Source organism: Tinamus guttatus, unplaced genomic scaffold (assembly GCF_059628265.1).
Source record: "Tinamus guttatus ecotype Peru unplaced genomic scaffold, ASM5962826v1 Tinamus_guttatus_pri_ptg000548l, whole genome shotgun sequence".
NCBI lineage: Eukaryota > Metazoa > Chordata > Aves > Tinamiformes > Tinamidae > Tinamus > Tinamus guttatus.
In genome coordinates, this window is record NW_028289082.1 from 1,492,767 (window position 1) to 1,517,358 (window position 24,592).

General features: G+C 54.2%; 2 protein-coding genes across 3 annotated transcripts in view; one reads left to right on the forward strand and one right to left on the reverse strand.

Moving 5' to 3' along the window:
• The window catches only part of INTS9 (integrator complex subunit 9), a 53,941-nt gene extending 44,390 nt beyond the window's left edge, over positions 1 to 9,551 (forward strand). Inside the window, exons 15-17 of the mRNA XM_010222956.2 lie at positions 7,130 to 7,228; positions 8,557 to 8,694; positions 9,265 to 9,551. Of these exons, the coding sequence (XP_010221258.1) occupies positions 7,130 to 7,228; positions 8,557 to 8,694; positions 9,265 to 9,441 (414 nt within the window). The 3' untranslated portion in view covers positions 9,442 to 9,551. The remainder of the gene's footprint in view (positions 1 to 7,129; positions 7,229 to 8,556; positions 8,695 to 9,264) is intronic.
• A 2,445-nt stretch (positions 9,552 to 11,996) lies between these two features.
• On the reverse strand, positions 11,997 to 23,907 carry EXTL3 (exostosin like glycosyltransferase 3). Of its 2 annotated transcripts, none has more exons than XM_088534345.1 (5): positions 21,518 to 23,907; positions 13,827 to 13,954; positions 13,054 to 13,198; positions 12,836 to 12,928; positions 11,997 to 12,237 (listed from the first exon to the last, which is right to left on the reverse strand). In XM_088534345.1, the coding sequence occupies exons 1-5, from the start codon at positions 23,663 to 23,665 to the stop codon at positions 12,028 to 12,030; spliced, it is 2,724 nt and encodes a 907-aa protein (XP_088390471.1). In that variant the 5' UTR covers positions 23,666 to 23,907; the 3' UTR covers positions 11,997 to 12,027. The 2 variants fall into 2 exon arrangements, with proteins under 2 accessions (XP_088390471.1, XP_088390470.1); XM_088534344.1 differs by having other exon boundaries at positions 12,836 to 12,964.
• Between the last annotated feature and the right edge of the window lie 685 nt (positions 23,908 to 24,592).

The window sequence follows — 24,592 nt, forward strand, 5'->3', positions numbered from 1 at the left end:
TTCGTGTCAAGCTGCCCTACAGTTCAGGTTGAAGAGTCCATGTGGGCTGAGCCTCACTGGCACCAAAGTGATCATGCTCTTCCTTTCGTTGCCTCAGATCTCCAGAGTTTTTTAGGTGCTGTCTCTCACAGAGGCAGATGTCTTTTTTCCGAGTTTGCAGGTAAAAAGGGAGTAGGGAGGTCATTGCACATCCCAAAACTCCTGGGGTGGTAAGGGGAGGATGCACTGAGGACAGTGTGCTCCTCACCAAGGCTCTAACAAATACCAAAAACCATCAGATTGTATTCACACAGAGCCCGGAGACCTGCCTGCCCAGGGAGTGGAAACATCTCCTGTGGTGCCCACGTCCAGGTATCCTTGCTGGATTCTGTGATTCTGACATTGGCCCTGCCAACCTGCTGCAGGAAACTACTTAGCATGTCACGATTCTCCTACATCTCCCCTACTCTGTATAAGCACTTGGGCAAAATCATCTCAAATTCACTATTTGATTTTCAGATATGCAGAAGAAGGAAAACATTGAATGCTTTGAGGGCCTATATTTCCTTGTGCGAAATCCAGCCCGTCAGGCTTGTAAATCTATGGATCCTGCAGGAGCTTGTCTACATTTGAGTCATTTCAGCATCAGAACAAAGTCGGGTCAAGCAGGATTCTTGCATGTTAGTGAGATTTACACGCAGAGCAGCCTTTGTTTAGAGAGAAGTTTTAACATTCCCAAGGCACCGGGCTGAAACAGCTCTCTGAGGCATTGTGGAAGCCTTTCCACTTTAACTAATTTGTTCTTCTCAGCATCTGCCTTTCACTTAAAAAAAAAAAAAAAGTAATAAAAAAAAGGCTGCTTCAAGGCTGCTTCCTGGAAATTGGTTGGGCTCTGTCTTTTCACAGAATGATTTGGAAATGGAAAGCACCTTCTGGAGCAAACAGATAAATTCAAGAGTGGTGTTTGAGCAAATAATGTGCCTCCAGTTTAATTAGAGCTGAACAATGGTGCGTATCACCGGATTTCAGCAGCAGACTGACTTCAGGGAGGACTCTGGGCTCTTCATATACTCTGGTTGCAAGTTGCTTAGGACACAGACCAACAGAGCAGAGTGTGGCCATGCAGTCCCCTGTCCCCTGTGAAGTGAAATCAGGAGGAACTGTTGCAGAGAAGAATTAGAAGCACCACTGTTAGGATCATTAGCAGCCCGTTCTAATTGTGTAGCTTTCATTGCAGCCTCCCCTTCTCTCAGCTTGACTTTTCTCTCCTTTTAAGATTTTGCCAAGTCCTTTTGAGAGACACAGAAACAAAACAGGACTTTCATCCCAGCTCTGAAACTTCCTTCTGTGTTTCAGGGACAGAAGAGTTTCATTTCTCTGTTCTCTTCTAACCCTCATCTTGGTGTGCACATGAAAATCTCTGGTTGCTTCTCTTCCATTTTGTAGGATAACACTCTTTACACCCAACCACACACCTGCCTTCTCCGTAAGCACCAACAAGTTGACACTCTGATCCATAAACTGATTACAATATTTTGCATGCTTTGAATCATACCATTGTAATATCCTTCAAATGACTCCTCTTTTGTATTTGCAGGGTGCTTGCCTCCTCCTTGAAGCTATTCCATGTCCTTACTTTCCCTGCCTGTCATTTGTCATGCAAGATTGAGGCTAATTTCCACATGTGCTGGTTCCAGCTTCCACTGGCCTCTTGCAGTTCTTTCCTGCCTTCTCCCGGGCTATGCAGCATACTGTGGAAGAGCTCTATTAAACAGCCATAAATCTACTTCATTACACTTTTTAAATACCTCTTTAAAACTGTCTCTTGGCACAGTATGGGCAAAAAGCCAACGGTGAGCTTTTGTAGTGCATCCAGTGCCTGTAATCCCCTCCAGCGCTGCTTCCTGTTGGTAGGGCTGTACATATCCTTCTGCTTTCATCTCCAGGCTTTGGGGACCAGGGCCATCATGTTGATCTGTCTCCCCACAACCCCCTAAGTGGGATTTTAAACTCTGCTTCAATGCAAGAAGCAGCGAGGAAGGTGGTGGTTGCCTGGAGCACGTACGTGGAACGGTAGTAGTTTATTCCATTGCTCAAAAACGTGGGATCACCCCTCCAGCCTGTTTTGTTTCAGCACTAGATTTTAACCCTGTGGAGTAGTAAAGCTACGATGTGGGCAAGTACAAATAGCATCTAAAATATAAAGAGTTATAGCACAAACTTTCATCCACTGAGGTTAAAGAAACTTTAAAATCCACTCTGGGGAGAATTGCAAGCTGGAAGGTCTGTTAAGTGCGGGTGAGTTTAGCCACATAATGATCCCATTTCAATCCCTTCCATGCTGTAGAATGTGAGGCAGAACCATCAACAAGACATGACTCATCTCCATCCCTCAGTGATTATGTAGATGCCCTTAGTTACAGGATGTTCTTCTGTGCTGGAAGTGCCTCTAATTCCTTTATGTCCCATTAGAAAGCTTCCCTAAGTCGTTTCCATTCTACTGCACCGTGTTTAATCCGCTTGCTGCCCATGAATGCTCACTCCACAGGCATAGTTAAGTCTTTAGACCTCTCCCCTTGGTGCATGTGTGTGACCACATATCTTTTTGTGTTCCTCTGTGGGAGCTGGTGCTTGCAGAGGCAGTTCTGGTGCCCAGCCCCTGCCTGGCTCACCAGATGGTTTAAACCCAGGCTGAGTGGGCTTGAGACTTCACGCAATCATTTCTGGTGCCTTTCCCTGTCTGCTTTGCAGTGACTCAATAACAGAGCCCCTGGCACTTAAAAAGTAGAGAAGGGAGAAGAAGAAGCAGGGAGGTAGGAGGTGAGGCAAATTTTCTTCCTTTCCTAATGTTGCCATCCAAATAAGAAGAACTAACAGGATGATGACCGTGGTTTTTCTCCTGTTTACAAAACTGACTATACAGATCATCCCTGCTTATAGCTCCAAGGGTATCCTATGGATTTTAAGCATGTGGAATATGTGGGGGCTGTTCTTATCAAAAATGCACTGGGAAGGGTGCGTGAGCAGCGAGGAGGGTGGGGACAAGGGTGTTGAGGCAGCTCTCCGAGTGCTTGTTGCAAAAACTGCTGTAAAATCCTGACCAGGAAGAACTGGTGAAGGCAGACAGGGCTTCAAAGCCTGGAGCTTCCTGAATAATTGAGAGGCCACCTTTTTTTAGTAACATGTGTTCTGCATCCCTTACAGGGGCTTGGGTGGAAGTCTTTTCATTCCTGGTAAGCTCCAGCACTGGAAGGACTCCTTTCCTAACACTGGAAATGTCCCCGTGGCTTACGTGGCTACAACCCAGCTGCAGTTGTTAATGGTGTTCAAAACATGCCTCAGAAAATGTAAGGCACAAACGTCAAACTGGGAAGACTTTTGCCCCTGCTGTTCCCACTAGATTGCTGTTCAAACCCCCACGGTCTCCGATGGCTGGAAACATCCTCATTTCCAGCCTACACATATTCATGGCTGCTCTGCACAAATACACTCTTAACCTCATGTTTTAGCATAAACAGATTTTCTCTTTTGTTGTTTTTTCCCCTGTGGAGTTTTTGTAGAATAATCAAATTCTGCTTCTGCTTTTTTTTTTTTTTTTTCTACCAGGCTAAACAAGCCAAGATAATTTAGTTTCCTCTTACAAGACAGCTTCTCCTGCCCTGATCTACCCTTCTGTATATCTTTCTTGAACTTCAATTACCCACGATTTCCAAGAGCCCAATATAACAGCAATAGCTCATCTCTGCTAGAATTACCTGATATTTTCTGGAGTTGCATTTGCCTTTTTTCATGTCTGTGTCACATTTGTGGCTCTCGGTTCTCATGGGTTGGACTAATAAACCTAAACCCTTCACCTCTGTCATTTCCAGCAGCTGCCAGCTCACGGCAGAAATTCCCTGCATTAGCCAGGCCCCGGCCTTGCATTTCATGCTATTGAATTTCAGCTTGTTTTTCTCACTCCACTGCGTGAGGTCATCTAGTCCTTGCACTGTGGCAGCCTGAACTTTCTTTCTGTTAAAGGTTTCTCTGCAAAATTCAAGGTTGCCTTTTGCACATCCCTTTGCTCAGTACTGAGGTGATTAATAAAGACTGGACGGGCCTGGGCTCAGGGTTTGAGGAACTGCAGTATCAGCCCTGGGGCTCTCACCTTTGCCCAGCACTGTCCCCACCTCACTGAACAAAACTGGTTGCCGCCCCAGCAAGTATATTCTGGCTTTATTCTCTTCTATTTTCCTAAGGATTTTGCAAGGTGTTGAGTTCATAACGGGTCTTTCCTGCCCAGTGCTCTTTATTGCATGGCCTTGGTCTCTGTGGTTTGATCCAGCTGCAACTCTAGCTCCTGTCTCTAATGCCCAGCTGATACTTGCATGTCCAGTTTGCACATCCGACAAATGCATATTTAACACTGAAATAAAAAATCAGCTAGGTCCCCTTCTAAGTACATGTGCTATAAACTAGTGGATGCATCAGCAAAATTCTGATTTTAAAAGCTAAGGGGATTTTGGTTACACATAACCCTTGCTGTGTTTCTCCAAGTTCCCTGTCCCTGCAGTCTTGGGGGATGAAGATCCAGTGCATCTCAGACCCTGCGTCTCTCAAGCCAACCTTCCCACACCTCGGGCAAGAACCGTGACGCTTGGACAAGGAGGAAGAGGGAGGATAGAAAGGTTTGGAGAGATTTCCCCCAAATCCAGGGAGAAATTACTGATATTCCCTCCTGCCAGCATAGCTACACGTGCAGTTAATAGCTGCCTGGTGTCGGGATGTGTCCATCCCTGGGAAGTCCCTTGATAGGTGAGCTCCCATTCTGGTCCTTCCCTCATTTCACTCACCGGCTGCTCTGCCTCAGTCTTGCTCCATAGTGAGGGTTTCACATCCCATCTCCTCCTCCTTGCCCACAGTAGGAATTTTGACTGGTGACTGAAGACAAATATGATCCAATGCCCTATATCTCCTTCCCCTGCTTGGAGCTTCCTGTGGCTGGGACAGCACTTGTGGTTTGAGGCTTCTGAGAGGCAACAACTTGTGCTTTTTGGTTCCTTTCTCTTTTGATCTCTGCTTTAACAGGAAAGAATTAAAAACTGGAATGGGCCAAGAGCGTGCACAAATACCCACATGTTTGCCTTGATGTGAAGGCAGTCCAAGTGCTCATCCATATGCAGGGAGTGGTTAATGTGCTGTTAGTGCTCAGCACTGTGTGTCTCTCTTTCCATGCCCTCCCCGATGCCCACGTGCAGCATTAAACTCATGGTAATGACTGGAGAGAAGCAGCACTTACTCCTGCATCACGAGGGGGCTTTTCAATCCTGCAGACAAAAGCAGAGCAAAATCCAGCAACGTTGGACAAATCCAACCTTGAAGTAAGACACGGTTTCTTGGCTGCAGGGAAAATTAAGGTTTGGAAGAGCTTGCGGGAGGAGACGGTGGAGCTGCCGCTGCTTGGAGTCTAGGCAAGATTTGCTGTCTCCCTCAAAAGGGTTTCTTTAATCCAGCATTTTGGAAGAATCCCATGATTTGTGTGTGCAGAAGGAGAGGAAAATAACAGTCCTGGCTGGTGCTGGTCACTGAATTCCTGCAGGTGATTTAATGACCTTTCTATTTGGATCAGCAAACTTGTGTCATGACAGGATTGATCACATCGTGGAGAGGGCAGTGAGATGAGGCAAGAGCATAGAGGAAATACCAACAAACATCTGTCTTGCTGTCTGTTTGATTATAAATAATGAAGAAGTGCCGTGATTTACCCACTGTGTGGTTAATACCTGCATAAATGATCATAGCAAAATACTTCAGTGGCAGAAGAGGACTTGGTTCAAAGTGTTCTTTTGGTTTTTGAAGATCTCTGTCCTTACAGTGTTTTTCTCCCAGAGAGAGAACAATGTGAACTGACCCTTGAAGTCTGGGGTTCTATGATACACCAGTTGAGCAAAATGTAGGGAATCTGCATGCAACCTTAAAATGTGCTTATTTTTCCTACACAGGGATCTGTCCAGCTCTTATTTCAAGCAGGTGCTCTCCAAACACCGACCGTGGCTTTAATAGTGGTAGGTCAGATGTTCAGAGCTGAGTAGAAGTCGCTGGACTCTGCTGGCATTGTAGCCATCAGAAAAGCCCTCCCTTTGCTTTGATGGCATTGGAGTTAGGCCAGAAGGAAAGTCCAGTCACGTCCAGGTGTGTCTGTGTTCACAACACGAGGATTAGAGCTTTGCAGGAATACAGGAATACCTTCCTAGGAGGAGTTTACAGCAGGAGAGAAGTGGGCAGTAAAACGCTGGTCCCCAGAGTTTCTTGAGAAGTGGCCGGTTCGGTTGTTCCGCTCCATCCCTCTCCTCTCTGGAATCACTCAATGGCTTTTGCTAAGGAATTTACTCTCCCTGTCTCCAAAATGGGAATATATCTCATTCCTCAAGGGAGCTTCTGTCACCCTAGAGGTGAATTCTTCTTACCACCTGGCTCCAGCTGCAGTTGCCAAGCGCTCGGAGGGCAGTTCAGGTGATGGTGTAGAGGCTCTCTCTAAATGAGAGGGGCTGATGCTCCGGGTAGTTGAATTGCCAGGGAAAACAGCAAAGGAAATTCTGCTTATTTAGGTCTTACCTGTCTTCACATCTGAGGAGATTCGCCCCATCCAACGGTACCACCCATGAGCAGAATAATATAAAAGGCTGTGGAAAAGCTTCTCTGCAGCGACGTAAAGAAAAACCCAAAGAGCAGTTTGGTTCCAGTCAACAGAGCCAGTGGGTTTTTAAGGACAAACCCTTTTTCTTCCAACTATTCTGCAGCCTGAGTGCTGCTGCAAGCAGTGAGGAACTGCACAGAAATTGGCTTTGGGTTTTCACCATCCGTCAAGGTGACGGATGCCACATTAGAGGTTTACAAATCCGAGGTGTTAGTGAAGTGGTTGGTGTGGATTTATACCCAATTTCTCTTTAATTCTCATTTTCTGTTGCACCTCTCACCCTGCTCTGAGGATGCTCGAGAGTCTGCAGCTCTGGGAGCCAAAAAGGGGGCTGAGCAGGTAAGGGGAGCGCTCCATGATGTACCTGCAGGTTCGTGTTCACACTCCATTCATCCACTGCCACTTAAATCACCGCGGGATCCCTGCAAATCCAGGGATTCTGGCTCGCTGAACCAACTCCTCCTTTCTCCGCAGCTCGCGGATTCGCTCGTGCCCTTGGAGATCAAGCCGGGCATTTCCCTGGCCACCGTTTCGGCCATGCTGCACACGAAGGACAACAAGCACGTGCTGCAGGTAGAGCGTAACGGGAGAGGGAGCAAAATCCCGCGTGCTGCTGGCTTTCCTGGCATTCCCGGTGTCCCGAGGCAGCCGCCGGAGCGATTCCGGAGCGCGCGGGAGTGAGGAATTGCGCTGGGGATGGAGAGTGGGATGGGCATAAATCTCACCCCTTGTTTCCTTGTTGGCCGCATGCCTGGCTGAGAAAAAAGGGGAAGGAGGGTTATTCCCAAAGAGGGGCTGCAAATCCTCCTGCTCTCGTCCACTGCTCCAGCATCAGGCTGGAATTCATGGACACGCAGCGGAGGGCCGGAGGGGAGAGAGGCCCCCAAACCTGCGAGATGTGCAGGGACTCTCCTCCCGAGGGTGCCCCGGCCCCAGGAATCAATCCATGAAGCAGAGGGAACTCCAAAGGTTACGCGAGGAGCAAATCCCTCTCTCCAAGCGTTTGCAAATCCAGAGGCTCCGCAGCGGGAGCCGCTGAGCAGGAGGCGTCTCGGTTGCCTTTTCCTCTGGAGTTGGAGCCTGCAGGGACTCAGGCCCCGATGCTCTGGCTCTTCCCAGTCTCCTGCATCAGGCAGCACCACTGGGAAGAGCCCAGAGCCGCGGGAGGGATTCGGGCACACGAGCAACGGGATGGATTTGTCCTCAGCACCTTTATCTTCCCAAGGACTGAGTTACTACTTCCCCATGGAAGATCCTGCGCTGGCACCTCCCCAACCTGACTAACCTGGCACAGGGCACCTGGCCTTATTTAATGCAATAATTTCTCCCTGGTTTATTTTATAGAAATGTGTTTTGCATCTGCCTGAAGCGTTCCTGCTGACCCACGATCCCAGTCCAGGGACTTTTCAGCCATTAGCTGCAGCATCTCCAGTGCCTCCCTGCCTGTATTCAAGATCTTCCTAAAAACTTACTTTTTTGATGTGAAAATCGCTCATTTCCCTCATTCCCCAGCTAGTTCCCTGCTCCTAATTTGCCAGGGTTTCCCAACCTGTCTTTGAAACTGGGATTTTCCCAAGGAATTGAGCTCCTTAAAGCATGATTCCCAGGAAATACTGCAGGCTACCTGAGTGCTAGACCAGAAAGCTTCAGCCTTCAATTGAGGCCTTTGGAGATGATAGAAATTTGTCTTAAAATACTTTTTTTTTTTTTTTCCATCTCCCACCTGCAAAAGGTGCCCTGTGTCCGCAGTGGCGCCCGGGGCCGCGTTTCTGCCCTCCGACACCGCGATCCTGCCCCACAGTGACCCAGAACCAGGAAATCCCTGTCCCTTTGCTCTTCCACGTGCCCGTTGCTGCCCGTAACTCGTGCTGGGATTCACGGTCTCCCTTCTCCTCCACCAGCTTCCTCCGAAGCCTCCGCAGGCGCCTGCCAGCAAGAAGAGGAAGCGGGTGAGCGACGACGTGCCCGAGGGGAAGCCCCCGAAGCCGCTGCTGAGCGGCTCCATCCCCGTGGAGCAGTTCGTGCAGACCCTGGAGAAGGTAAAAGGAGCCTTTGGCGGCAGCTAGGGGCTGGCTCTGCGGCTGCTGGATGAGAAATTCCAGCATGTCTGGACATGGAGAGCCGGGAATGAGCTGGGAAAGCGCTCTGGGGGCTGCGTGTCCCTGTGCTGGACACATATAGGATATTTCCATACGGAGACACGTTCCGCTGTCAATCGTTTCCCCTGGAAGGGCTGCGAGGGGTCCCTGTGGGGGCAGGTTCTCCCCAGGTAGCTGTTGGGCTCCTCGGTTGGTCGTCAATAAACGGGACCAGCTGGGAGGGAATCGCAGGAGCAGGTCGTTTCCCAGGAGTTTTGTGACAAGGAGTGTGAGGGAGCGAAGCAGAGACCCTGCAAATGCCACAGCTGGTAGGAAAGGCTTTGGGATTTGCTGCTGGGCTCGTGGCTCCTGCGCTGCGGAGCCTGGTTCTGCCTTCCTGGGTTCCCTGTGGGTGCAGACCCCCTCACTGCAGCATTTCTGCAGTCCACGGTGGGGTTTGGAGCCCCTCGAGGCACCTCATGGCCCTTGGTAACAGCGCCCACGTTTCCTCCCTCCCTGCCCCGTGTCCAGCACGGCTTCAGCGACGTGAAGGTGGAGGACACGGCCAAGGGCCACATCGTGCTGCTGCAGGAGGCAGAGACCCTCATCCAGCTCGAGGAGGACTCCACGCACATCATCTGCGACAACGACGAGCCCCTGCGCGCCAAGCTGCGCGACCTGGTGCTCAAGTTCCTGCAGAAGTTCTAGCCCCGCGACGCTCCCGAGCCCGGAGCTCTTCCAGAGAGACTCCTGCTTCCGAAAGACCAGAAGCCTCCTCCCCTTTCAGGGGGAAGCGAGGAAGTATTTTTAATATCTATTTTTTAAGTTTATTTTTAACCGGTTTGGGGATATGTCGAAGGGGTTCCTGTGCTGGAAAGTTGAGTGCTGGGCCCCTGAGGAGGTTGTTCAGGAAATAAATGCCGTGTTTATTTGCAAGGTCAGGGTGAAGCTGTGTGCAGGAGCGGGTGTTTTCTGTGACCAACACAAACACTGCGTGGACCCAGTTCAACCCAAAGCAACTCGTTGCAGGGATGCCGAAGCAAAGGCCTCCGATAATTAAAAAAAAATGTATTTTTCTCCATGCTGCTTCTTCCCCATCACCCGATCCAGTTTCCTATAGGGCCATCTCCATTTACTGTCCCTGTGCACAGCAGGAACTGGGCATTAAGGCAAAAATAAAAGTAGAAACCAAGGGCCTCACAGAAGAGCAGCTTGGAATTGGCAAAACCGAGGCTTTTGCACCCAAAATCAAGAGGGATTTTGGAAAACCCATGAGTTGGAGGAGGCTCCTGGCCCGGCAGCGGGGACGGGTCGCAGTGAGGGGCTGCGGATGGAGCCAAGAGCCTCGTTCAGTCCCAACCCACTGTGTTTGGGCTCGAGGGCTGGGCGCTAGAGCTGCTTTTGGACGTGGTTTGGTGGTAGATAAAGAGCGTGGGCACCTGCCGAGGGAGCACGGCCACGGGCTGCAGCACCTTCATCTTGTGGAGCTGCCCGTTCCTCCAAGGCAGCACGAGCGGCCTCGGAAGGGCTGCAGCAGCTGGAATCAAAACAGGTGCTTAACGAAAAAATCTTAATTAACCCAATGAAATCAGCGCCTGTTCATCCACACAGGGGAAGACAAATAACCCCCGGTTCTGCCGAGGGAGCCGGGGCAGCCTGGGAGAGACGGAGCTGGAAGGGGCAGACGGCAACGACATTTTCCCTGGAGACGCGGACAGGCACACGAAGGTACCTGAGTTCCTCGGCTGGTCCTTTTTTCCCAGCAAAGCAAATGCTCCTTGGCCTTCCAAGGGGCAGCACCCAGCACATCCCTGGCCGCTCCATGCAGCTCGTGTTAAACACACGTAGCCTTTAACAGCCCGAAACAGAGAGAATCGGCTCTTGGCGCCCGGCCGGGTTTTCCAGCCCCCGTGTTCCCAGTGGAAAGGCACCTACTGTGTTTTCTGCCTGCGGATACTGGCTTTGATCAAAGGAATTGGTGAAGATCCATGTGCGCCAGCACAGCTCTCCCACACCCTGTGCAGCGGCCGTGGCACGGAGTGGCTTTGATGCCATCTCATGGGTGCCCTGAGCAGCACTGGTGGGACCTCAACCCATGGCCAAGACCCTTCAACTTGGGACCCACCACAGGGAACCCATCACTGCTGCTCCATCACCGAGGACCAACCAGCCGGGGATCCATCATCACCTGGCACCCGTCACTTGGGGACCCATCCGCAGATCTGGGGCCTGCAGGGGACAAGGCTGCCCCCTCTGCGGGCACCAGGCCCACAGGTCCTGCTCCCTGGCACGGTGCTGGTGCGCAAGGAGCCCCGGGCCAGCGGGGCAGCTCTGTGGGCACAAACGGCAGCACCCGGCAGCCAGGGCCCAGGGACTGCAGCTCGTTCAGTGGTTTGAATCCACCTGGGGGCCCACATTATCCCGTGGGAATAACCCCGGGGATCCTCTCGGAGCAGCAGCAGCAGCAGGGAGCCGGCGCAGGCAGAGGCGGCGACGCTCTCAAGTTAAACTCTCCATTTATTGGATCCTCTTACAAAAAACCTCGGCTTACGAATATTGTGCTCGTGGTGGAGGAGGGCGGCGCGCGCGGCCTCTCCCTCCCGCGCGTTCCCGCACCCGGAGCGGGATCCTCCGGCCCCCCCGGGATTTGGGGGCCTTGGCGGGCGTTCCGAGGGCTCCTGTTGGAAGGGAAGGGGAGAAGCCGGAGGGCGCCGCGCGGAGCCCGCGTTGCTGCGCCCGGGCGGGCTGCCCCCTCGGCGCAGTGCCGGCCCCAGGGCCCCGGCGGCAGCAGGAACCGCCCCAAAGTGCTCGTGAAAAGGCCCCACGGGACCCTCCTCCCTGCACCCCCGGCTGGCACCTCCGTGGCCACAGGGCGAGGAGACCCCGGCCCTGGCGCACAGGAGGCTCCAAGAGCCGAAGGGGAGGAGGAGGAGGAGGAGGAAGAGGGCTGCGGGTGGGAGGAAGGATGGAGCCAACAGCTGTTCCCGTGATGGGAACAACATCTCCGTGTCCGATGGCTCCAGCCTGGCCTCACCGCGGTCACAGGTCCAGAGGGGAGAGAGGGTCGGAGGGTCAAGGAGGGAGGGAAGAAAGGAGGAGAGGAAAAAAAAAAAAATGGGGGGAGGGGAAAAAAAAAAGCCTCATGGGGCAAATCTAAAACACTTTCATTTTAAATAATAATAATTATAATTAAAAAGCAGGGCAGCGCGGGGGCCGGGGCGCCGCTGCTCGGTGTGCGAGGGCACGGAGCGTCCCTGGGGGCCCCAGCGGCGCCGTCCTCGCCCGCGGAGCCGCCTAGATGAACTTGAAGCACTTGGTCTTGTCGTGGGGCAGGCGGGTCTTGAAGAGCACCGAGTCAACGCGGAACTGGGTGTAGAGCAGCGGCATGTAGCCGTACACCTTGACGAAGAAGTTGATGCACTTGTGGCGCTCGTGGAAGTGCGAGTCGTCGTGCGACAGCGCCTGCGGGCAGCCGGGGCAGCGGAACGTCCAGCGGGAGGTCACCTGCGGGAGAGGGACACGCGGTCACCAGCCGGGCAGGGAGGCAGCGAGGAGCCCGAGCGGCCAAAACCCCATCCCTCTGTGGGCTGTTGGAGGTGGCAGGAGCAACGAGCAGCTCTGGGCGCCCCGAGACCTTTGAGGGGGGCTCTGGGTTTCGGGCAGGCCCTGTGTTTAAAGGCCCTGCTTTTGGGTGTCGGTTGGGACGCTCCAGGGCAGGGCCCTTTGGTTCTGACTTCCCACATGCAGCCCCGATCTCTAAAAGCCTCCCGCTCAGCTCCAGAGGGGCAGGAGGCTACGCAGAAAAGGTCCCTGACGGCCGAGACCCAACTCCGAGGCAGCTGCTGGGGGCGGCAAGACCCCAGGAGGAGGAGCAGGAAGAGAGGATCCAGCCGCATCCTGAATTCGTCAATCCTAAATCCCAGAACTCCTCATTCGTCATCACGGGGCAGGGAAATGGCTCTAGCAGCTCTGTGGGCCCAGGACCCCCCCCCGGCCTGGGCTGCAGGGGGACAAACCTCGGTTCACCCGGGGTCCTCTAAACGTTTCCAGGGAAGCAGCGACTTGCTCCGCGCGACAGGAGCGCCCGCCCGCGGCCCCGTACCTTGATGGGCGGCTTCCTGGTGAGGTGGGACACGAGGAAGTTCATGGCGATGTCCTCGCAGTTGATGTACTCGTCCACCATGTCGCGGATGGCCTGGGGCATCACGTACGAGTACAGGTAGGCGTAGTACTGCAAGGCACGAAGAGGCACCGCGCGGCTCGAGGGCGCCCGGGCACGGCGCCGCGCCGCAGCGCCGCGGCCGCCCGCGCGCCCCTCACCTTGTGGAAGAAGGCGGCCCCGGTGAGCACCATGGAGAGCTCGCACGAGTAGTTGGAGTTGTAGAGCCAGGCCTGGTGCGGGACGTCCCACGCGTGGTAGCGGCCGGGGAAGCCCACGATGCGGTCGCGGGCCTCGCGCCAGACCCTGCGGCGAGGAGCAGCCCGTGAGCCGCGGGCTCCACGCGCGCCCGGCGCAGAGCGGCAACGCGGCCCCGGAGAACCAAGCGGAGCGGCGGGGCCTGACGGCCGGCGGGGAGCTGAACCCCTTTTGGGGGCTCTTCAGCTCATTGGAACCCACCGAGCGGACACACGCGCTGCCATGGAGCAGGGCAGGCTGTGCCCTTCCTCCCACGCACAAAATGGGGCAACAAGTGGCCTTTTTGGCTGTGTGTGACCCTGGCGCATCCCGACATCCTCTCCCTGGCTGCCAGGGGGTGAAACTGTCACTGCGGGGCAATCGCAGGCCACCGAGGCGGCCGCGTTTCCGAGTTACTCCATCTACAGACACAGCAAAGGGCAAAAGATCCTTTTATCGTCGTATCCCCTAATGAAAATCCAAGAGAAGCTGCTAAGGAAATCTGAGCAACGAGGATTGCCAGCGGCTCCGCTGGCACCAGGCTCCCTATCGCCGCGGTGGGAGCCTTTGGAAAAGCAGGAGCACGAGCTCCTCGCTCGCTCCTCCCAGCGTCCCGACGCTGCCGCGCAAGGAGAAAGGGTTGGAAAAGCGGGGGTTTCTCCATGGAAAGGTCCCGCGCGGCCTCCCCGGCACTCACCGGAAGCCGAACATGATCTCGTCGTGGCGCAGGTGCGCGTCGTCGTCGATGGACAGGATGGCCTCCGTCTCGATCTCGTCCCACGGCAGGAACCGGTTGTTCAGGCTGTTCTTCTCCGTGCGGACAACCTGGGAGACACAGAGGGGCCACGGTCACAGCGGCTGCCCCAGACCAGCAAGTCCCCAAATCACTTACTGCTTCCAGAGGTTCCGGAGGTTCCGGAGCATTAAAAGCCGGCGCTGGTGCAATTTACCCTCCTGACGAGCACGGCTGCTCCCAGCGTCTTGCTGAAGCCTGCGGGTCTCACCCGTTAGCACAAGCGGAACTCGGATCGCAGCCGTGGTAAATGGATCCAATCTCCAGGAAGCAGCAGGTTGAAGAAGCAAGAACAGAGGAAGGAACCAAAGAGGAGCCAGAGCCAACAGGCCGAGTCATAGACACGATTCTCTCCCTTAGACTCCACTCCAAGTGGGTACAACTGGGCAGGGAGCAGATGCCCCCAGTGGAGGGGCTTCCTTCCCGCTCCTCAGGAAGGACCCAGGGACATCCCAAGCGTCCCAGAAGCTGAGGGAGGGCAGGGTCCTGGATTTCCTGGCCAAGCCTCCTCCAAAGCTCTCCCACGGCCAGTGGGGGCCTCAGGACACCTCTAGTTTTCAGCAAGACCAGTTTGAAATGGGATCACGCAGAGGTTTAAAAACAAGGTAAAATTTGAGGGTTTTGCCACTATTCAAAATCTAAGGAGAGATAATTGGAGAGGAGCAACACGGGGCAGCTCCTGCCAATGCGGAAAGTGAAGGGGATCCTCAGAAACATGGGAATCGGGTCCCCAGATGCTGGAGAGCAGCGCGGCAGCATCCAGCATTCCATGGAGGGAGGATGCAACAGAGACACTGAACCCTGAGGAGCAATTTCACCTCCCTGCTGCTGCTCCAGGAAAGTGAGGAGGAACTTGGAGCTATTGACCTTGTTGCCTTCCTTTTGCAGAAGCCGCCCCGATTCAGAGCGGCTGAGGATACGGCTGACTGTCACCAGGCTCTTTTGAGCAGCCTACGGAAAACGCCCAAATCCATAAACACAGCCAAGAGGGCACGTGGCATTGCCAAATCCAGGGATTTCTAGGCCAGACATTGACCATCTCGTGTGTCCTCCTCACGCTGCAGAGCACGGGACCCGACCCAGCCCCTAGGAACGTCTCTCATCACACGGTGCCATCAAAGGGACAAAACTACCAAGTCAAAGAGCAACCTTCATGGCACCAGCTGGACTCCAGCAGCTTTTGGGGGAAGGAGCAGATCACCAAGTGGGGGTCAAAACAGTAAGTTCAGGGGCAATGAAGACTCTCAGGTTTTCTGCATAACCCAGGTCACAAGGAGCAACAAGCTGGGGCCAAAGGACCTGTGCTGGGAAAGGCTGAGGTGTGTATACAAAAGAAGTGCAGTAAAATCCGTCTCCTCAAGCAACCTCCCTGCCGGTGCGGGCTCTGCGCCGGAGCTCTAAATTGTCCGTGTGATTTCCTGGAGACCTGAAGAAGGCTCCTGTCCTGGGGGGAATTCTGGCAGCGCAGCCTAGGGAGCTGCGCTGATTCCCGGGCAAAGAGCAAACCCTGCAGGAGAGCGGCAGCCTCGTGGCGCGCGCCGAGTTGTCCCAGGAAAACACAAGGCTGGCTGGGATAGAGCCAGGCAACACGGGGGACAGGGAGGAGGGTGTTGGAAAGGCTGCGTTTCCGGCGTGCCCGCGTCGCTGGGAATTCAGCTGCGTGTCCCCATGGCCAGCGAGGGGACGGAGGCGGCCGGCGCCGAGCGCTTCGGAGCGACCCAAGGAGCCCAACGCGCTGCCCCGGGGCTCAGGAGCCGACGGAGCCAACGCCAGCTCGGAGAGGAAACCTGAAGCCTGGGCTAGTCCGAAGCCGGGACGTCAACCTGTCCCATCCTACACGGATGGGACCGCGGGAGCTGGAGGACCAGATCCTCCCGGAGGAGCAACAGCCAGAGAGATGCATTGGACCTCACCTGGACCTGCACGCAGGAGGATCCCGCAGCCCCAGTGTGGCCGGAGCTCCGTGTGCTCCATGCCCAGCATTCCCTTCCCGCCCTGACCTGGCACCGGCCGCGCTCGCTCCTGCCCTGAGCTCGTCTGGCCGCACGCGACTTCCCTGGGCTTTGCTGCCTCCCATTCAGGGGCATCGTCCGAACCTGAAAGAAGGGGATTTACAGTCTATTTTAGGACTCATCTCCAGGGGAATGAAGGAGTTTCACTGGAAGGTGCTTGCCTACAAAACTGCCCTGAGACTACATATAAATTGGCAAAACAGATGCATTTTTTTAAAATATGCATAATTAAATAATGCGACATGAAACCAAATATAAATTGTCCCCCAGCGAGAGCAAAACCACCCAAGAAGATACTTGTGAAAACCCTTTTTTAAACCTATGCTGCGTCCACGCACAGAATATGTGCAAACACTTGGGCTGCCTTGAATCTGCTCCACCACTAGCAGTGGGCTGCTCATCCCCGAGAGGAGCAAACAGCTTGTGATACAAATAAAACCCATTATTTATTCATTTCCATGCGGGTGCAGCTGTCATGTCTTTCTAAAGCAACTTGAGAAGAATGCTTATTTTAACATTAAAGAGCTACAGCTACTTATTTTTATTCTCTGTGTGTTGCTGTTTGTGGCTTTGCAGCTGAAGACGGACGTGGAATTCGTTGGGGGTCTCATTGGGTTCCTCCTCCAGCTTCCAACTGGATGGAAAATTATCCTACGTGCGTCTGCAGGGATAGCACCAAAAGAGGGTCTTCTTATGGGGTCTTCTTCCCCTCTTACAGGGTCTTCGGACACTGCTGTTGCCTCCAAGCTGTTGCCTCTGCTTCCAATTTTACCCTCCCAGCCCCTTTTTCCCCTGGAAATTACCTGTTGGCTGCCAGGAACGTTGATAGGACAGAGCCCTTGACGACTGGGTCTCCTTATGGGCCCTGCGATAATTTCACCAGCTAAAAGGTTGTTGGATTGAGCAGCCTCAGCTCTCCCCGACGCACAGGGCACCTGGGCAAGGCTCTGCCTAAAAGACAGCTACACAAACCACAAAGCCTTGTCCTTACTGCAAAAAAACCCACATTTTTGTGCAGATCCCTGTAACCTTTCATCCTCTGTGAGCTAATTCACACGCTTCTAATTTCATTGCAGAAAACACGTTGCGAGTCCCCGACCCGCAGGAAACGGCACGAGAGCCCCGGGAAGGACTCAGGAAGGGCCGTCACATCCCATCTGCAGGACAGTTAGTTAAGACTGTCTATAAACAAACCCAGGAGCCCATCAAGTTTGCAGGGGGGTTATTTTCTGGCAAGGAGAGAGGATTTATTAATGCCTGCGTTGCTGGGAACATCAACCATAAAGAGCCCTCGGGCAGACTTGCTTTTGGCACCCTGGTTTAGCCAGATGAGAAGTTTTCTAAGGATTTAGAGAGCAAAAGGTTGAGATCTTGATGAAAAAGTTCTTCAGAGGCTGGAGAAATGAAGGCAGCTCTGCCAGCAAGTCACTCCTCAAATCCATGAGCTGCACGTTCATGAAATGTGAGAAGAATTAGCAAATCTGGACGATTCCTTAACCAGCACCTCATCTTTCGCTTTCCTCTGGGATGAGCGCAGCCTCTGGACAAGAGCAATTTCCATTCGCTCAAGTATCTGAAGAGGGAGGATATTCCCTGGAACCCGGTCAGCCAAAGGGGAAACGCACTTGGAGCAAAGATGCCAGCCCGTGCTTTGGGGTGGACGATCCCACACACTTCAGAGCTTCATTGCCTGGAGCCTCCTGGCACCTGGAGATCCACTCAACCTCCTCTCGCTGCTCGACTCAGACCATGGAAATCAAGGAGGAACAAATGGCCCGAGCAGAAGGCTGTTAACACAATCCACGTGGATGATGTTGACTGTTAACACAATCCACAGGCTGTTAACACAATCCGCACTAAAAACGAGTGGCCTGCAACCCCAAGGAGGCCATTAGTCCCTTCTTATCCAAGCTGTGAACTCCACATCCCGCCCCAAACGCTCCGAAATTCCCTGCTGCAGCCAGGGACTGTGAGCTCAGAGCTCCCGGGAGCGGAGCCCAGGGGAGCACTGAGGACTTCGGGTTTGTGGCTGCACCGTCGCTCGACCTTCCTGAGTCCTTCCCAGCCGCCTCCTTGACGTCCCGGTGCTGCGGGAGCTTCCTCCTGCTCCGTGGAACTGAATCAACAAGGATGTTTTGTTTGGACCGACCCAGTTAACACCCAAGGGCCAGAGGTGAATTCATGACCTTGGTGAGAAGATCTTCCCACTTCCCTTCTGTGTCTTGGGGCGCAGCCATTTCTGGGGGTATCCCATCAAGTTGTGGGAGATTCTGGGACAATCTCCATCCTTGGAGGAACAGGAGAGATGCCTGGACGTGGTCCTGGGGCTCTAGGAGACCCTGTTTGAGCCAGGGGATGGAACTGGACGATCTCCAGAGGTCCCTGCCAACCTCAACCCTCTCTGTGAGCGCTTTAAAAGCACCCGGACGGCTCCGGGGTGCATGGATGAGGGCTGCCCTGCAGGGGGGCTGTCCCCCGGCGCCTCTCCAGCCATTTTCAAGTTGCCACACGCGAGAAAAACCTCTGATTCTTTCCCTGCCTCGCTTGGCATTTCCACTGCCCCAAGTGCCTCCTCCCTCCTGCTTCCCAGCCCTGCCAGCTGCCTCCTAAGCAGAGGGATTTTGGCAAAGTGAAGCCACAGGAACATTGTATCTATGAGAAATAAAAAGCTATAAAGAAACAGCATACGGCATGGGAGGGAAGTGGTGGTTTCAGGTAAGAGCAGCACGAGACCGGGCGGGCGCTGGAGTTGTTAATATCCAGTGTGCAGAGTCCTTGGAAGTCACCACTGAAAGGCAGGAGATGCTGGTGGCAGGAAAAGGCAAGGAGCCCGGAATTGTCTTTGCTGGGATCATAATCCCATTTTTGCCTTCCCTTTCCCGCTCTGCTCCCGTCTCCAGGGCAGGACCCCGAGGGAAGCAGCGCCGAGGACGGAGGGAGGCAGCCGGGCAGTCTGCTTTCCTGGCACGGAGCAGGTTTTGGGGGGCTCTAAGGGAGTTTCTGAAAGGGAAATGGATAATTGAATTGCTGCATTAGAGGCGCTGGGGCTGCCGGAGCACAAGCTGCTCCGAGCTTAATCACCGGCACGGAGGGCACGCGCGGCGCTGGCAGCCTCCTGCAAGCCCCATTAAATGTATTAAAACAAAGTGTCTTGAGGACAGCGTGGCTCTCCAAAACCTGCCGCTTTCTGTCATTTTGGGTGCGTTTTATTACGATTTGTGTGGGCTGGATGAGTGGTTTACTGGGAGTTTCCATTTGTATCCCTTAAGCTGCGTTCATACGGATGCAAAGGCTGCCAGGGAGGTGTGGAGCAGGGAGCGAGGTGATTGGGAGCTCCCGGACACGCGATGCTGCAAGGGGCTCCTGGAAGCCTCTCCGCAGCGCCGGAGCCGGATCTTCTCCCCGACGACTCCTCCTTCGCTCCGCTGCCGGAAACCGTTCCGGGATGGATGCGCAGACGGATGCACGGGCACCGCAGCCAAGATTCCCCGGCTTGCTCCGAGCCGAGCGCGTCGCCCCACCTGTTCCGAGCGGAGATCGAAGCCAAAACTGCCTTTCCTTGAGCAGGGAGAGAGCAGGAGGGCACAAACGCGGGCTCCGGAGAAGCGCTCGGAAGCCGAACGACAGCCGAGATGTCACTGCCGGCCCCGGCACAGCCCCACTCTCCTGCTCCTGCTTTTGGGGCAAGGTCTACGGATTCCATGCTGCGGATATAGGGCATTTTAAAACCTGCACAAATAGGGTTCTGCCTTGGAGCCATCTTTTCCTCCTGTGACACGATGAGAGGTGAGAAATTCCGCAGCAGGTCCCGTTGCAGCTCCACCACGAAGGTGCATTGAATTAGCAACATTAAGCAGCGTTGTGCTCATCCCTCATATTTCACCATAAACTCATGCACAATGAGGGACTCGCTGATTTTCTAGCGACGCTGCTGCAGGCAAGAAATACACAGCTGAGAAAAAGATGTAACAATAAAACACGTCCCACCGGCCGCCCCGTTGATCTCATCAGCGAGGAAAGATTCCAAGACTCAACACAGCTTCCAGCCTTGCTCTGGATTAACTTACACCCCATCAGGGAAAAGAGATCTCAAATAGACACCCCAATAGATACCTCAAAACTACAAGGGCCAATTCTGCTCCTCTTGGCCCCAAGGGCACCGTGTCCACACGCGTCCAAGCCCCCAGAGCACGAGTTGGCCTCCAGCACAACCCAGGCATAACCAAGAAGAAATTTCAGGAGAAAAGGCATTAATGGCCAGGGTCCATCAACGGAAACACATTTTCCTTTGGGAAATTACACCCATTAGCAGCTCCAAGGAGAACGATTCCCACTGCTTGGCTCTGCAGGAGCACGTGGGTTTCCTTTTTAGCGGATGCAAGGCAAAGAGTCTACCAAATTCAAGCATTCAACAGAACTAATGTGAAAGATTATTCTGTAATTATCCGAGCAATTTTCTCTCCTCATTGTCCCTGGACCATAAGGGGTTTTAAACGTGAGCAGAAGGATTTATTCATCCCAATAATAATAAAAGGAAATATTAAATCAATGAATCTCTTTGCACAAAGCAAGAAGCTCACGCTGCTAAGCCCTGTGGCGTCCTGCCACATAAACCACGCGCCGTTTGCCTCCTGAAAAACCATCTTCCTCTTATTTTTCTCCTAATTTGTGAAGCTTTATCCTTCCCCTTGTCCTCTGCACGGAGCGTTTTCTATTTAATAGCCATTTATTTAATAGTCAGCAACGCCCAGGTCAGGGTTATGCAGAGGTGACAGAAGTCCTGAGCTTCAGAAGGAAAGAAAGGAAGGAAGAAGTGAAGGAAGAAAGAAAGAAAAGTAGTGGAAGATAAAAAAGACCCACCAGGATGGCAGAATTAGCTGCTTAAATGCAGCGTCCCCTCTCTCTGCAGCTTTCTCAGGGCCCAGCACAGCTTCAGCACGTCCCCCCCTTGTTTTTATTGAAGATTCATGGGGTAAAGAGCAGCAACTGCCACCTCTTAGGTATTTATACGGTGCCAACCACCCTCACAGTGCGACACCGAGCAGAGCCCAATCAAAGACTCCAGGGAATACAGGAGAGTCACTAGTTTTCAGCCCCAAGATTCATGGCAAGCTCCAAATATATCACTATTTTTCCAAGGGTGCTAAACACCTGGCGCCTGTGAAGTCCCTGTATTTCTACAGCTCTTCAGGGCTATTTAGGCCCTCCCCAGTATTCCCCAAGCCCAGGACCACGGGGTGAATTTTGTCCCGACAGCCATTCCTCTCCCCGGAGCTCCGGCATCGGCAGCAGTGCCGCCTGCCTCTGAACCAGCCCAGAGCCTCCCTTGAAAGTCGGCGGGGAGAACCTGGGTTTTCAGAACCTAATTGACACCGTTCTCCTGCGGACATCCAAAATGGCCCGGGCGAGTCCCACCTTCCATCCGTTTCTCCCCACTGGCAGCGCCTGGACACGGGCAGACACGCGGGACGGATGCTGTCCGAGGTGTCCAAACCCAGGTGAGGAGCTCGGAGCAGCCAGGGCCACCTTGGACACCCAGAGCCCATCGCAGAAGGCAGGCGAGAGCCCCCCTGTCTTTCTTACCATGATGGGGACGCCAATGTCCGGCCACAGGAGATCCTCGGAGGGCAGCTTGGGAGAGTTCCACACTACCACCACTTTATTTAAGTAGGGGAGGCCGTTGAGCCTCTCCAGGGAGTTCATGAGCACTTCCTCCCGCTCGTAAGTCAACATCACCACCGTGAACTGTTCCCGGGGGACATTGCCACCCAAAGCAGCCTGGAACTCCTTCCCGGAACCACCTGCTCCTCCGCCAATCGGTCGAAAGCCAGTCCCAGACCCCAAAAATTTCGCTTCCGATGGTAAAACGGGATCAAAGGGAGTATAGGGGAAGAGGTGGAAAGGCCCAGGAGCCGAATTCCAATTCCTGTAGATGTCCATTGCCGTGAGGGTGAAGTTGCGGAGATACTTGGGAGACGCGTAGGGCGGTTCTGTCTCCACAGGCCCCAGGTCCAGGTCGCCGTTGTCTGCCATGTTGGGGTCTGTCCCAGCAGCTTTGCCGGAGCGGTGCGGGATCTCCACGGCCGCTTCTTCCCGGATAGGAGCGGCCGGGATTTGGATTCGAGTCCTTATGATCGCTAAGACCGTGCTGAACACGTTGTCGGAGGTGGAGAAGTAGGTCTCCCACAAGAAGCGGCCTTGCCTCCTCATGGCAAGGAGATCGTTGTCAGAAATGCTTCTCAGAAGAAAGTGCACTTCTGTGATACGGGGCTTTGGTATGATTAAGGCTGCCTCGTTCCACCGGATCACATCATTGTAGGGGAGCTGCACTTGCTCGCCAAGAACCACCGGGATGGCTCCCACCTCCAGAGCCTCGAAGAGCCTCATGGCGCAGCCGGCCGAGATCACCAGCCGCGTGTCCCCGGGGGTGATTATCAGTGCAAAAGTAGAAAGCTTCAGTAGCTCGAGCCTGTCGTCCCTTTCTCCACACAGCGCCCACTCAGTGGGCAGACTTGCCTTCGGCTGGTTCTTGCACGTGAACTCCACCAACACGAAGTCCAGCTTGCTGTCCTGAACAGCCTTCAGGGTGGTGATGATGCGGTCGTCGTAGTCAGCGGGGGCATTGCCTTCGATTTCCTCCTCGAAGGAGCGAACCTCTTGCAAGCTGGACCGGAGGGACTCGATCTTCTCCCCCTGGAAGCTGAACAGATACTTACGCTTCACCGGCACCTGGGGCGGGATCTCTAGGAAGTTGGGCTCCGACATAGCGTGGACCAGAGGGGACACCACTATATCAAAGCCTGGCCGATACTGCACGTCGTAAAAGGTGGACTGAGCAATCATGGCACGGCCCGTGCTGATGTTGTACAGAAAATTCTGAGTTTCCGATTTCCGGGATAAATTGATGATGAGATGGTTGTGTCCATCAGTCCTCCAGTACGGCAGAGAGTGCAACTGTTGCTCGAGTTCAGTAGGTTTTGGCATCACGGGCTCTTGCATTTCCCCCACTAAAATTATATACACACAAGCAATATTTGCATTTTCAGTAACATAAACGTTAGTTCTGACAGTCGCCTCAAAGGCTTGTTTAATTAAAGGGTCCAAGGAACTACCAAGAGGGTAATCGTCGCTGTTGTAGACGTAGACCGGGAAGCCGGACGTCAACGGGCAGCGCGAGTAGTCGAAGCAGTTGTGCAGCCTGCAGCTCCGGGGGGATTTTGGCAAGGGAAAAGTCGCCTCATCCTTGTCCGGCAGGAGCCGGATGGGCAGGGAGAGCTTTGGCTGGTTCTGGGCCATGAGTTCTTTGTAGGAATGCTCCGTCTGGCTGATGACGTTCTTCAGCTGCAGCAGGTCCTGCTTGGCATTTTCGATGCTCTTCTTGCAGGCCTCGATCTTCAAGTTGAGCTTGGCGATCTCGCTGTTGAGCTCCTGGCGCTTGGCCTCGAGCTGCAGCAGCTCCTCGCTCACCGACTCGCGGATGCGGCACAGGTCCTGCACGTGCTTCACCTCGCACAGCTCGTTGCCCGTGCGGGGGCCGAAGATGCGCTTGCCGGCGTCGTCCGCGTCGTCGAGGGTGGTCAGGTAGTAGTGGGCGATGAGGGGAAAGAAGACGAGGATGATGAAGAGGGTGAAGCTGAGCCAAGTGAGCCGGATGCGACTGGACCACCTCAACACCCACGGCTGGCCTCCGTTCCCCACTCCCCCATTCCGCAACATCGTATATCCAGTCATGAGTTCGAGAGTCAGTGCGCGCCCGATCACGTCGGATCAGTAGCCATAACCAGAAGAGTCCTTGGAGCGAGTTTCCGGGAGGAAACGTCACTGGGCCTGCTTATGGAGAGGCCGATAGAACGGAAATTTCATCTTCCCGTCCTGGCGCCGGCTTCGCCACAGTCTCTGTGTTGCCTCTGCAAGTTCCGATCCGCTCCGCCTGGATCATGGAGCTTCTCAGCACGCCCAGCCCAGCCGTGTCCTGCGGGCAGCCGTCGCGAGCAGCGCCGCAGCGATGGGTGTCATGGCAGCGCGAGGTCTCAGCCGGCGCGGGAGGAACCCGCCGGGATCAGGGCAGACTCCGGCGCTGCTCCCGGCGTCCCGCTTCACCACCCGACCGACGTGCGGAGGCGACAGCCATGGTGGGAAAGGAGCCAGGAGGGACTTGGGCGAACGTCAGGCTCCTGCGTCACCGCCGCGCTGCCCAGGCTCTGCCATTCCTGCAAGAGAAAAACCCTCTGCTCAGACAGCACGAAGAGAAATAGATCCCCCACAACAACCTCCAGCCGCCTTTATAAAGCAATTGGCACTTGTACCAGAGAGGGACATTTGTAGATGACTAACACCTCCCAGGTGCATAGGGATAAACCCAAGGAAGCGCTGGGATTCACCAGGCATGGCCACACGGCTTCCTCCGGGCACTCCGGCTCCCCATCAGGGCTACGCACGAGCCCAGAAAATCCCAGCCCTGCAAAACTTTCAAAATGCACCGAGGGAATAGACAGCCAGGCATAAAACCCAAGGACACAGCCGATTTAGGCCCAACTCTTCGGTCTACATCAGCAGAGCAGAGATTTGAACCTTGGCCAGGTGGGCATGTTGGCCACCAGAATGGTCTCCCTGCCTTTTACTCACCACTTTTGAGGTACCTAAGTTTTGGGGATATCC